The 14,746-nt window shown below is 42.1% G+C and overlaps 2 protein-coding genes across 2 annotated transcripts; both read left to right on the forward strand.

The window, feature by feature from the left end:
• Window positions 1–314: 314 nt before the first annotated feature.
• Window positions 315–10,538, forward strand: sh3bgrl (SH3 domain binding glutamate-rich protein like). Its single transcript, XM_054597180.1, has 4 exons — window positions 315–583; window positions 7,340–7,525; window positions 9,217–9,297; window positions 9,689–10,538. Exons 1-4 carry the CDS (start codon window positions 539–541, stop codon window positions 9,722–9,724), a joined length of 348 nt encoding a protein of 115 aa, XP_054453155.1. The 5' UTR covers window positions 315–538; the 3' UTR covers window positions 9,725–10,538.
• Window positions 10,539–11,755: 1,217 nt separating this feature from the next.
• On the forward strand, window positions 11,756–14,607 carry si:dkey-237j10.2 (uncharacterized protein LOC568721 homolog). The gene is made up of 2 exons (XM_054597178.1): window positions 11,756–12,017; window positions 12,226–14,607. The coding sequence occupies exons 1-2, from the start codon at window positions 11,849–11,851 to the stop codon at window positions 12,885–12,887; spliced, it is 831 nt and encodes a 276-aa protein (XP_054453153.1). The 5' UTR covers window positions 11,756–11,848; the 3' UTR covers window positions 12,888–14,607.
• The last annotated feature ends 139 nt before the right edge of the window (window positions 14,608–14,746 follow it).

Raw genomic sequence — 14,746 nt, forward strand, 5'->3', positions numbered from 1 at the left:
TGTTCAAAATCACAGAGGGTTTTTATTATAATATATTACATATGCATGCATATATATACACATATATATATATATATAGTTCACCCAACATTCAATCACCATGCCATAATTAAGAGGGACACCTGCAACAATGCACGTGTGCACTGTTAAAAGGGGACAATGAAGAATGACCCCCTTTGCAGACAATATTCAGACAGCATCACCCTGTTGTCTTGGCATCATGATAGGCCCCATCGCCCCCTCTGAGCGTGCTCTCGCCCTACAGAGAGCGAGGGGACTGTGCTGTGGAGGGGGCGGGGGGAGGCAGAGCGCAGAGGCGGAGGAGGAATGTAAAACCCTCCATCCAGAGCCGAGAGCAGCAGCATTTGCGCAGATAGTCTGCGCTGCCTTCGACCGACACGCTGCGTTTCAGCCGGGAAGAGGGGAAGTTTGCTGTTGTTGTGTTTTTTTTGTGCCGCTGCTAAAAGCGATCCTAAAGCGAGGAGCAGGGTCGACCTACCGCTGCCTACCGGACTCGTGTCAGCACCGGGGATTTAACATGGTGATCAAAGTCTACATAGCAACGTCCTCCGGGTCCACTTCGGTAAGTAGTAAAAAAAAAAAAAAAAAAAAAAGGATGGCATGGTGTATTGATGTACATGTGATGTTTTACCGGATTCATCTGCAGCATCCAGCTTCTTGTTGGACAATAAAAGAAATGCAGCTGAACTTTCATTGAACTCACTAACTGATGTCCATCCTCAATAAACATGCTGACTCACCTATAAACATGCTGTTCTACCCTCCTCAAGACTTTGGACACATATGGAGCTTCTCAGTGTCCTTTCCTCTCTCTTTATCCTATTTTAACTTTTAACTCACACGCTTTAAGAGACAGAGGGGAAGTTTAAAAGCTGCCCACTGAGCACATCACCTCTCAGCTGTGGTTTGTCTCTGGGTTTCCTGAACTCACAGTTTATGGTTTTTGCAGCTTGAACCAGGCTGACAAACAGGAAATGTGTGCAGCAACAAAAATAACATTTAAGATGCATAAATGTATCTGAAAGGCCCTGGTGCCAGGATAGGTTGGCTCACAGTCTTTGTGTCTGACAGGAGGAGGACAGAGTCCTGAGTGTTGCCTTCACTGTCCTGCAGGTCCAGAGGACCACCATCATTCTTGCCAGTTTGCTCAATAGTGGAGAGGAATGATGGTGATGCAATTCTCCAGGGCCCCTTTTTAGACGTGCAGCTGCAGACCAGGAACACTTGTGCTCTGTTTCGGAATTATTGGAGGTCTTGATTTGTCGGAATTTGCCGTTTACTAGCTTAAGTGCACTAAAGCTTCACTTCCGACTAATCAAATATAGTTTGCTTCCAGCTACTGCACGCATCTCAACATAATCAGTGATATTACTAGCACCCACTTGGTGCTTGTCAAAGTCTAGGAGGTCACTAAAACATTTCACAGTGCAAAATTGAAAGTTTATTCCGATGGAAAGGGCCCTTTTATTTAAAATCCCACGCTAAAGTGACCTAAATTAATTTCCCATGACACATTTAGGGTTATTTGTGCTCATTGAGCAGCAAGTATCACAGTTCACACACATAGGAAGTGATTAAGTACATTTCCTTTTTCAGCTGGGCAGCTCTTACGCTTTTACAGGACGGCAGCTTCCTGTAAAGGCGGAGCGGTCTGAGTTCAGAGCCAGCGATGCCGTCGCTGTGCTGGAGCCTGTCTGGGAGCGATGCATTACCTCTCATTGATTTGTCTTTAGCAGAGTCTGCTAGAACAGGTGGACAAGCTTATGTCCTCTTAAATGGTGCACATACTCTTTGTCTCCAGTCTACATCTCCTGTTAGGGTTAGATGAAAAACAACAGTGTTGCTGACTGAAGCAAAGTGTCATAAACACATTATGTCTATATTTATTTTAATCCACTTTGCTTTGGTAACCATTTGTCAGGATTCATTTAGTCTCAGGAGATGCTGTCACATTACGGAGTTTGTCGGAACTACTCCATGTCTGATTGACACAGTATTGATGTTGCAATATCTCTATGCCATGTCTGCCTTTAATGGAGCTGCCGAGTGACTAAACTGTGGTCGAAATACTCAGCTTACAGTTCTATGGCATCAGTAACTACAAAACAATGTGATTGCATTCCTCTATCCGGCAGTGTCTGCTGCTGCATGAATCACACCAGTCTAGTTCAGCATGTGATGTGAGAGGAGCCACAGCCAAAACGGATAGACTAGTAGGAGTATTTATTTATTTATTAAAAAGCTAAGTTTAAAGCTTTTGCTCCACTGAGAAAACGCTATCAGGTCAGAGAGAGAGAGAGGATGTAAAATCATCCAGAGGGATGTATCAGATTCAGCGCTTGACGAGCTACATTAGTCAGCATTATTCAGACAGATATATTTCCTACAGACACAAAGTTCTGTTCCATTTCAGTGCATATTTATAGATGTTAATGCAAATTGATTCCATGCAGAGTCTGATCATCATAAAAGCCAAAAGTTTTACATAAATAGTTTTTTGTAGCGTCAATGCTGGGAAACATCTGATGAACCAAGTGTTTTAAGGTTTAATGGACTGAACAACCACAAAGGTCAGATGGGAAGTAGAGTACAATGTGGAAATGGCAGACACTGAAGAACTAAGGCGTGGCTCCCATCTGCATCAATGTTTTTTTATGTGTGTGTCCATTGGCTTCCACAAACAAGTGTCTACTTATTGCAGTCCAATAATAGTCTCCAAAACACGCTCTCTTTGTGGAGCTCTGATGCTGTAGTTTGAGTATAAATATAACATAAACGCCTTATGATATAATGTCATATAACAAAAGGCCAAAAACTACAGTTTGCATGTTATCACTGTGCGTAATCAACACCTTTCTGACAGGAAAAAGGAAAATAATAAGCTTAAAAAAGGATTAATTCAGGTATGCTTCTTGTCACAGTTAGTGAGAATGAGTGTCCCTGAGCGAAGCACTTATTGCCAGCTTAGCTCTCCCCTGACCCCTGACCTCTGCTAGTCCCTCGTGGAGGGTGGTACCCCTGCAAACTGAATGCAGGCTGACATCATCGTCTTTTCCACCCAGTAATGAGAAGCAGCATGTTTGAGTCACCTAAAAGAATGGTGCTGCGAATTCTCCAGTGGGACTTCTATTGTTTACAAATATAAAGTCCTGCTACATACCCATAACCTCATGTTGATCTACGCCGTAACAAACATTAAAGAAGAAATAACTAAATATTTGTACATGCAGTATATTTGAGAGAAAAGTACCACTTGGTCTTGTTTTAACTGCTCCTTAGGTCACATTCAGGATTAATTTTCTTATTTGAATACACATACACATGTAAATGCACACCCGTACTGGTTCATCTAGCGTGCAGAGGAGAAAACATTGGCCAGCACCACAGCACATTTACTGCCCCATTTCCCTTCATGCACTACACCGACACTATTGTACAATTTCCTCATTGCCATCATAAATCTGCTAAGCATCAGTAACAAGTTGAATATTTATTTTACTGGTTTGTGCAGTATTGTTCACGTCCAACTCTTCTGCTTGCTGCTCTTCTTCCACTGTGGGTTTTGACATTATGGCCTGTAGGTCAGGCTTGAGTTTGACGGCTGCTACAGGGACTCAGTTAGTCTGTATAAAAAGGTTATTTTCTGGCCTTTGGCTGTTGTTTCACCTTCAGGGCAGCACTGCAGGAACCCAGCCAAGAGCAGCAGTGTAAGGCTCTTTTCGTAACAACGTTGTATTGCTGACTGAGCTCAAGATTGGGTGGAGGCTACTGTTGCTGCTGAAATTCCACAGAGCGTCCAATTGTGATCTAATCAAGACCTTTATCCCTAACAAACACACACACACAAGGCCGGGGGGTTGATTTGTGTTTCCTTTAGTCACGGCTGTGGATTTTGACTGCGTTCAAACGTTGGACTCCCGAGCCAATAGAATTGTCATATAGTCTTCTCTGTGAAGATAACGGTTGATAACATTCAGTTTAACTGACTTTACCTTTACATGTGAATGCATCGTACACAACTTGACCCCAGCCCTGAGTAGACATCACTGATTGAATCAGTCTCCACCGCATTGATCCAGGTCCTGTGTTTCTAGATACAGGCCTCCCAATCAATGTCCGCCATTGTCTGGCAGCTGTTAATGCCAGAGTCCTGTCTTTTTCAGGGATTGATTAGCTCTGGACCTGATCAATTTTGATCTGATCTCATGGCCCTGTTGCAGCTCTTGCATGATGATGATGTGGAATGTGAACCAAAGACCATATGTTGCAGATGCCCTCTCCACAGCTGTGTTTTATTGCTTCTTTGCCTACTTGGGGTCAAACAAAAATGAGCCATGCAACTAAAGATATGTGTTACCGTAACATGTCTTATAAGCCTTAAATATACTCCTTTATGACTTCATATTTTCAATAGTGAATACCGCTTGTGTTGCTAGATGTTTACCCAAATGCAGTATTGCTCATCTCAGACATGTTGTGGACACATTGAATCATCTAATGATTGCTACACTTCTGGGTGTGGCTTTTCTTTTGGAATTTCATAACACATAAGTAGAGTGCCAAGTCAGGGCTGGTAGAATTGGTATCAGTGTGCATGAATCAAGTGTTTGTTTAGTGCAGTTCCTGTATCAGAGTACTAAAATCTAAATGTGAAATTAATGAGTCAATTAACCTGGCAACATTTTCATAATCCAAAGTTATGGCATAGGAGTTTACAGTCACGCTAGCAGCTCTGTCTCTGTGTGTCTATCTGTCGATGTTCAGGAGAGCTTCTGAAACTAAAAGACTCATGGCTCTTAACTCAAAGTTCAATTGAGGCTTATGGTGATTAGTTTTGCAGGTATTTGGTCATAAACCAAAGAATTGGAAAAATTATTAGTCTGGGGATAGCCAAAATTATGTAGTATAATCCTGTACAGTGAATGTAGAGATATTTCACAGGATAAGTGAGAACTTTGAGCTACTGCTGGCACTATTAAGACAGTAAGGGGATTGTCGACGATTACTCCTCTGGGGATCATGAATGTCAGTGCAACAATTTTGTTTAACCCATCATATAGTTTTTGAGATAAATGTCAACCTCATGGTGGTGCTAGATGAAATGTCAAGGAACCACTAAACCCAGTAGGATTCATCCTCTGTGGACAATGAATGTCGGTTCTATATTCCATGTCAATCTATACATAAGTCTTAGAGATATTTCAGTCCAGTGATCACATCCACAGAGTCAGAGTTACTGCCTGATCCAGGTCCAGACAGAACAAACAACACAGAGACAACATCTCACCGCTTTTGCATTTTGATTGTCTCGTGTCAGTTTATATTTGCATACCCCAGCAAGCAATTTAGCTGTTGTGAGAGAAAGCAGGGATTAAGGAAACCAATGCTTAGGCCCTGCCAGTTGATTGTCTACAAGTCTGACACCGACTCACTCTCATGTCTATTTTATGAGGACTAATCCTCTATCATTTCAGAGAGAGAGATAAGCAGTGACATGGCAACGGGATAAGAGTAGTTGTTTATCACCACACCCAAAGGCAGAGCCCGCCTGTTTTCTACTGTATTAAAATCACCAGGAGCCCCACTAATGACTAAAGGGGGCAAAGCTGGGAGCTCTCACTGTGCAATTAGAGTTAGGGGCAGATGGCATGAGGCCAGTCTGCCCTACAAATTAATTTCACTTGGCAACAGTACAATGCAGGCTTCTTGGGTAATGGCCAGAGTGCACCAAAAGAAAGGGGAGAAAGTGGATCCTTGTGCTCAACTCGTCACTTTAGCAGCAATTTAGGATAAAGTAAGTTTACTTAGTTAAACAATGTGTATGCTAATGTAATTCAAAACGGAGATGGAGCAGGCTGTGCAGGTTCTTCCTGCAGTAGGAGGATTGTCTGTGTTTAGAGGCAGAGAGGGTTAAAGCAACTCTGAGCTCATGGCGTTCCGCTTCATTGCTTCGTCCCGCGCTGGTTCTCCGGAGCAGGTGGGTTAAGAGCCGGCTTTAGGACTTTGGCCTCGGGAGTGCAACTGCCATTAAATGATTCAAACTGCACCAAGGCTAATCTGCCAGCATTGTCAGCGCCCTCATTTCCATGCCTCAGTGTTGTTTCAGCAGATGGCTGAAAGACAAAAATCCACCTGTCTGGTCTGAACACCATGAAGCTGGGAGGAGCCCTCACACGGAGGTGCCCAGACTGACAGCTAGACAATAAATAGATCATCATCCATGGATCCTTGTATTTTTTTTACCATGGTGTTGGCTTAGTTAGATTTTTTTTTTTGTTTGTGTTTTTTTGTGTGTGTGTGTGTGTGTGTGTGTGTGTGTGCGTGTGCGTGTGTGCGTGTGCAGCTGAGGCTGGATGTGCGCGTCTCCTTGCAGCAGGCCTTATTTGGCTCGTGTTTGACCAGTTACCTCCTCCCGAGTCCCAGAGGAGCTCTTGTTTCCGTCTGGCCTTGTAGGGCCATCCTCCCTCTCACACACACCCACTGAGCCCTCATTGGACCACAAATTCATATACTAGAACCACACACACACATCCATATAGATAGGGGCAGAATCAGGGACAACACATTTCTGTCCTTTCTGTAGCTTCTTTATCACCTCGCTGTGTGTGACAGAACAACTAACACACTTGTCACCGCACTTTAAAAAGAGGAGAGATCCAACAGAGTGTCGTTCCTGATTTTCTATTTCATGCTGGGACGTAGCGTTGGTTATCTACTTCGTTTTGCAAAAAGCAGGATGGACCAATTTTTACAAAGTGTCATAAATGAGATGTGGAAAATAATCACATCTGCATGTAAATCCCACATAGTGAGAAAGATGGCATCTCCTGTGTATGGACTGCCAACACTGTCTTCCTTTGTGGGAAACATGCTTTATTGTGTAAAAGTGATAGGCTTTGACAATTTGTCAAATTAAAAGTATGCAAAGTGTCACAAATGCTTTTGAAATGGTTCTGTTTTTAAACAATAAAGTGAGGAGGATGATGGGAGTCCAGCCTTGGGAGTTGTCCTCCTCCTCGCTTTCTGGCAGATAAACACAATCTATCCCTGCTTAGCCTTGCCTGAGTTCACCCTCTTCAATACGCTTGTTGTATCACTTCACTCACTTGTCAGCAAATGAGAGGTAACTTAGTAACAGAGCGGCCAGAGATCTCTGTAGTGTAATGTCTCACAGCAGAGTAGAAGTGCACTCTCACAGCAGACTGATGGCAGTATGGTGAACCGAGGCCCTTATGTTTCCTCATAAGGCCCAAAGTTACCACACGTCTAACTGACAACTTCCTCTCTGTCGCCCTCCCTCATCTACCCCCGCACGCAGATTAAAAAGCAGCAGCAGGATGTCATGGGCTTCCTGTCGGCCAATAAGATCGTGTTCGAGGAGTGCGACATCGCGGCCAACGAGGGCAACAGGAAGTGGATGAGAGAGAATGTTCCGGAGGAGTCCAGGCCGGCTGCGGGGAACCCTCTCCCCCCACAGATATTCAACGAAAGCAAATACTGCGGGGTGAGGCGCACATGCACACAGACACTCTGAATTATCGGCATGTGATTGTTCATGAAAATACAGTATCACTCTGATGGGTTACACACAGAGCTGCAGCTCATCACATCACATCATCAACACCATTATGATGGTGGGTTTTGAAAACAGATTCTGATGGTTTTAGACTAAATAGGTTTAAAACTGATCTAATCAACATTTTTATGTTTACCATAAATCTAATTCCTATGTGTGATGTGAAAGGTGTCACGCATAGTGACACACCCACAGATAATTAGCACTTCGCTCATTGTTTTGGTTTTATGGCCTGCATTTACTGTTATAGTGCACTCTCACGGCTCTCATCAGTGTCTTTTTCCAGCAAACAAACTGAGGTTAAAACCACTGTACACTCCCGAGAGTATTCAGCAGCTAAAGAGCCTGATATAAACTAAGTTGGTGGTGATGAGAGCTAAAAGGAGATTGGATACTGGATTTAACAGTTGGACAGAATCAGAATGATATTGTTGCTCTGTGTCTGTTAGATTCAGTAAAAAGGAGCAACAGACACATTAGCAATTAGGTGATAATATGACAATGTTAGATTTCTCCGCTGCCCCAAGTGGCAAAAAATAAATCTTTACAGTATTTAAAGGAATAATTCAGCATTCTGGCAAAAGAGCGCTATAAGCAACAATTAGATCAGTCCATTGACTTTGAAAGTGGAGCTTCTGAGCTAAGCTTAGCTTAATTACTGGGAATTGAAGGACACAGCTAGCCTGGCTCTCTACAAAAGTAACAAGATCTGACTAAAGCCCACACTATATCTGCACAAAATCAGAAGTAAAAAAACCAACAAGGTAGCAGCCGTCGATTTACTGCAACTTTTTCAACTTTTTCACTTTGATTGTTGTGCAGACTTAACAAACATTATATGAAGTATTTAATGAGCTTTAGAGGTGCTGGTAGGCAGACTTCTTTACCTTTGGACAGAGCCAGGGGAGCTGTTTCTCCGCTGCTTCCACTCTTTGTGTTAAACTCTGTGGTTAAGCACAAACCGTCACCCCGCTCCGTCTTCATTATTAACGGTTAAGACTGATATTGGTCTTCTCATCTAACTCTCGTTAGAAAGTCAATAAGCCTTTTTCTCAAAATTTCAAACTATTCCTTTAAAAATCATGTGAGGAGATAAAATGTACAGCACTGAACATCATCATCTCTCCTGTATTAGCAGATGCTAGTTTACTCCCATCAGACAGACAGTCATGCTGTGCAGCTAACGGATAGCTGGAAGTGAAGCTGCAAAAGCGGGAAGGGTTGTATTGAATGTCACAGACAAAGACAACAGCATTTCCAAGGATACTTTCAGCTGTACCGCCCCTTTACAAAAATATGTTTGTGTGTGTGTGTGTGGTAGCAAAAAGGAGTGAAAACAAAGGAGTGAGAAGGACTGAGGGATCAAGAATGAGAGCGACTGCAGGCAACTAAACAGTAAAATGGGTGAATGTGTTTCCGTGTGGGTTACAAACACAATGACCTCCTATCAGACCGACTACCGAGGCCTTTCCCTGGACAAATAGCACAGCCCTAACAACGTCTGATTCAGATTGTCGCCCTCGGGGCACTGATCCAAGGCCTGTTTCACATTATCATTCCTCGGGTTGGAGTTGATCGATCTGCGACTAAACTTATCTCCCTGTCTTCATCTTTCTCAGGACTATGAGGCCTTCTTCGATGCCAGAGAGGACAACGCCGTGTATGCATTCCTGGGTATGACCGCTCCCCCTGGCTCCAAGGTATAAGCTGATGATCACGCTGATATCTGTCCCTTCTTTGAACTGCATTCCCTACAGCCATATTTCCTGTAACACCAGCTTATGAGCCTAAATATATATTTACCCTAACAGTGTGATGTCCATGCAGAAGACACACACATATTACATAATACATCTGTTCCTGATATCCTTACACCCAAGCAGGCCTCTTCTCCTTCTCCTCTCAATCTCTCCTGCACACTGGCGCCTCCTCTGTGCCACAACAGGAGCTGCAGGGAGGTGTGCCAGTTACCATAGAAACAGAGGGGTTTTCCTCTGTGCCGTGGCAGGAGATATATAAACCATTATCCTCCATTTTAATATGTCTCTCCCTCTTCTGCTCCTCTCTCCCCCTCTGTTTCTCTCTCTGCAGGAGGCCGAGGCTCTGGCGAAGAAAGCACAGCAGTAGCAGCTTTACACTGTTTCTACCTGAGACCTAAACCCAGATCTGGACCCAGGCGGACCAAGAACTGATCCAGGAGGAAAACAAGCAACATTTCAGCCGGCTTATAAATTTGTGATTTACTTTTTTGTTTTCTATAAATCTGTGTTCAGCTGTGCCTTGTCAGCTGTAGTGAAAGGAGGTGCTAAAGCAGAGCATTATGGGTATCTACAAACAGCTCTGATTCCTCCTATTAGCCTCAGCCCGCTAAGCCTATTGGCCTAACGACATGTCAATCAACCATTAGCATAGCAACGCGTAGCTTCCTTTTTGAAAACACATAGTTTGACACAACAAAATGTACGGCCCTTTGAAAGTTGTAATACAGATTCACCGTTTGGCCAACAGGACATTATCCATAATACTTTGTCCTCATTCATTTCACCGGTTCAATTAGCATAAGTTTCATCTGTCGTATCCTGGAAACATGTTTTGCTACTGCCAATCACGTCATCGCCAAACCTGCAGCACCTTGTGTAAAAGTGATCCATTACAATCCCATTCTCTGTGTCTGGATTTACTTTATATGGTCTTAATGCTGTTTAATAGCAAACTTTTTTCTACGTGATGATGTATGTTTAAAAATGACAACACATGCCAAAATTACGAGAGGGATGTGAAATGAAGCCGTTGTTCTTTTTTTATTTGCTGTTTTTTTTTTTTAAGGGAATTGGATCGCTGTTTTGCCATCAGCATCCTGTTTCACATTGTTTTGGTAATCCCGGTGTTTCACAATCTTCTTTAAAATAAAATAAAAATAAGACTGCAAATAAAACCACAAGCCTGGCTCTCAGTATTCCTTGGCTGGTGTCCTGAATTAAGTTTCAATAACGACAAAGTCAAACAAATCTGCCTTGTAACATATTTTATGTACGATTGATGATTTTACAGTTGCTGTTTGTGAAGAGAAAGCAGGATTTGTTCTGAAGAAGTCATCACTCATTGAGTTACTGAATTGCAACAGATATTCCTCAGAATGTTATCCAACCGCTCAAAGTGCTTCCCAGCAGTTTTAAGGTCTCTGTTAATTTCTTGAGTATTTCCATATTATGATATTTTTAATCCCCCCACATTTCAGTCAAATAGTGTGATTTTTACATAACTACATTTATGTGACAGCTTCAGCTTTTTAAAATTTTACATAAAATAACATAAGACTATAAGATATTAAAGAATAAAACTGCGATAGAAGAAGTACCTGCATAAGGGAATCCCAGCTCCCTTTGTCGCGTCTAGTTTGAGCAAGATCTTTGAATACAGTGAAGATGATTTTTCTAAAAGGGGAAGACCAGTCGTTGATCAAAGCCTTGTTAATTAAATAAATAAGAGCTGTGACTAGTGTGTGGGAATCCTTGTATTGATTTTTTTGTATCCAGCACCTATCCCACTGAGGTTTTGTGGATGCACACACAGGAGTACTCTAATGCGTTAATGATTAAACCAGTGGATCCTGATATTTTTTCACTTCTAACCCTCTACAAACAGCGAAGTCTGGTGGAGGCCTCTTGTGTTGTTCCACCAAAAAGGGATTTCCTCTCCAAACTGCTCAGCTGGTTTCATTTAAACTCTAAAGTCTCACAAAAAACACAAAGGTGTGTCTTTTTTCTTTGTGTAGCGTAACGTCTTTTTCTTCTCTTCCTATTCCATTAATCGTCTCAGGACTCCTCAGATTTATCATTTGACCCTTTGGACGTGGCCCGACCCCTAGGTTGAGCACACTTATTGTACATAAAGTAGCTCCAACTTAACCTGCTTATGTACACACTTGTGCATCAGTATAAACAGTATAATAATGTGATATATCATTATATATCAGTCACAAGGTGATTAACTCTTGATTTTCTGAGCTTGAGTATAAATGTCCTGTTCTGTTTTTCTCTAAACTGTGATAAGCAGTTACCGGTTAATAAAAGGAAGTATGCAGTGTGGGTGGAGGGGCCAGTTCTCAGTTGCAGAAGTGAAACAAGTGAGTAGGTCTTAACAATATACATAGGAAATGATACCCTGCCATTTGCACACAAGAGTGACAATCATAAGGAGCAAAGGCGGATGAAAAAGAGACAGAAGAGAGAAGGATAGTCGTTCTGTGCCATGTTGGCCGAAGGTTTTCTCAGAGTGCTGTGTTACAGGGAGGAGAGAAAGTTTGCCTCTGCTTCTAAGCTGAAGAAATCGCAGGCACATGCTCATTGTGAGGATCCGTTCAACTGCCACGTCACAGACTCAAACCCTACGGACCTACAGACAGATTCAGCCCAAGCAGGTAAAAAGCCTTATAAAAATAACATGCAAACCAAAGCCAATGATTACATTTCCATACTGGTACTAACGTCAACTTCATGATTCAGTTGCTTTCCTTTTACCAGCATGTTCTTACTTTGTGAGATGTAATATCTCTAATGCTTTCCTGCAAAATATCCAAAAACTTCAAACCAACATATAACAATAACCAGTTTACTTTCTGTTATGAGGTCCACACCAGGTGGAACTAGACCCCGCCAAATGCCAGAGACTGAATATGGTGCGTGATGGTCCAATGGGCCTCCTAATCCCTGGGTGTCCACAAGTCCTCACTCTGGACCCTGACTATACGGTTTGCTTGGACAACTGCAGCCTCCTGGAACAGTATCCTGACCTGCAGGTGGCCACCATCCCCCAGCACGCTCTCTACGCTCCTGGCCCTGAAGCCTTCCGTCAGCCAGAATGGGCGGCCCAACAAGGACCACAAGGCGAGCCTTACTTGTCCATTCCAGACCAGGGTTATCTGGTTATGGGGCCCAGTGTGAACATCAGCTTGGATCTGCCCGGGTCAGGCTTGGAGCCTATGTCTAACTCATTGCTGAATGGGATGCTGGAGAAGCAGCTGGAGGAGGTGTACATGCAGCATCTGACTGACAACTTGGCTCGATGTAACTCCCACCTGGGGAACAGCCTCCTGCACGGCCTTGTGCCTCCGCCTCCGCCCAGCAGCAGCCAGCCTCGGGGGCCAGACTCACTGGAGGCCTGTCTGGAACAGGGAGAGGACAGCAAGAAGATTAGTTATTTGAGCACCCAGAACTTGGTTCCCTGCTCGTCCAACTTCAGCTCCCCTGTGCTGAGGATTTCAGAGGCTGACAGTACTCATCTGCAATGAGGGCAACCTTGCAAACACCCTGCAAAAGTATTAAATGTGATGCTCAGCTAGGACTCTTTTGCTTCTGCACTTCTTTACCTCCAAGTGTACACATACCCACATGCAACCGGGATCTGAGAACAAGTACAATTCAGTAAAGGATTGCAGGCTTTTATTTTTGTTTACCTATATTTACACAATGTCTTTGTTTACTTGCTTGGTGAAATGACACGTCAAAGGTTCCTGCTCTCATGTGCCATCTGCTGTTAGGTTTGAGAACTACACCATCTTGCATTTACCTGATGAATGTTTGAATTCATTGTATTGATTAATGCATGGGCGTGTGTAAGGTATTTATTATTTGAAGCAAAGTATAATCCAGCCGAAGATTATAGATCTATCCTGTACATTGAAGTTGCCTTGTGAAAATAGAGATGTAACCTAATGTAAATTAATCAATCTGTACTTAATGAAGTAAAATAAGATTTAAATCAACAAACAGGCTGTCATTTTATAATTTTGAGTTTTAGGAAGTAATTCTGCTGTTTTAATTTGCTGGTATATTTGGTTTTATATTCAGTATTTGGCAAAATACTTCAACAATGTTTTGTTTTTCAAGTGATACGGCAGTCTCTCAATAATCTATAGATATATATTTAATATATCTAATGGTTAAGTGAAATTTGTATGATTACTTTAATCTAAGGCAACTAAGGTACTTATTTGAACTTATTACTTCTTTGTCATTTCATGTCCCAAAATCAATTAAGACAAACAGCAATATTACAAAACAATATGGCAACATCCGGCTTTAGTTGAGACAGTTGGGATGTAGATTGTTTTGTTGTCTTTTAAGGTGTTTCTGTTATAAAAGCGTTGATGTTTAGAAGTCTGGAAATTAAATAACTACAAATTGGACTTTGTAAAGTGTTTATTGTTAAGGTTTACTTAAAAAATGATATAAACCTGCCAGGAAAGTCAAATTGAATTTCAATGGACCTTCTCTAAACTGTCTTGATGATATAAATTAAATCTTGATGCTCTGAATTCCAAATTAGGATGACAGTTGTGCTTGTGTGTAAACTGATGCTAACTTTACTGTCTAGTATAATTGCAATAGCATGAAATGAATTGTGGGTCAGGGTGTTTTGTTACCCTTTAATGTGAAGCAATATGATGATGCCAGTAGTAACTACCTGGCCTTTTTCCATGAGTTTTTGACAACGTCATCCCTCACATCACTTTATGTTTCTGTATGAAGCCTTCGCAGGACTGGATACCTGTCCCTGGGTCAAATTTGACCACATCACTGTAACACTGCAAGTATACCTTGTAAGTTTAAGTATAAACCCTGTAAATTATTTCAATTGTGAATGCATAAAAATTGACAGTTCTTGCCCTATAAATTGCTTCCAAAAAAATCCAATGATGTGTGATGATGGTGTGCTTAAGTTAGGAGCTGTTCATCACAACCTGGCAGCCTCTAAAGATCCACCAGCATGAACTGACAAAGCAAAAGGCTGAAGATTTATGGTGCTTTTGACTGCTTCAGGGTGATTTGTAACCTGTGAAGCACAAATCCTAACCATTGGGCTCACAGTGAAGGTAACGGGGATCCATCAACATGAACTAATACACTGGGCTTTGTGGAGGCTGATTCACTGATCTGTTAAAAAGAAATAAACAGTTTCTCTTATTAACAGATTTGCGTCCACGCTTTCTAGTTAGGCATTGTTACATATAAACAGCCTCTATCCAATACAGAATTTAATACAGCACAAAAATACTGCAAATATTGCAATTGTAACCTGGTGTGAAAGAAACCGGTTGAAATTGAAATAAATGAAGGTATACACAGAAATACTGACTTAAGTTTAAAC

Source organism: Anoplopoma fimbria, chromosome 4 (genome assembly GCF_027596085.1).
Source record: "Anoplopoma fimbria isolate UVic2021 breed Golden Eagle Sablefish chromosome 4, Afim_UVic_2022, whole genome shotgun sequence".
NCBI lineage: Eukaryota > Metazoa > Chordata > Actinopteri > Perciformes > Anoplopomatidae > Anoplopoma > Anoplopoma fimbria.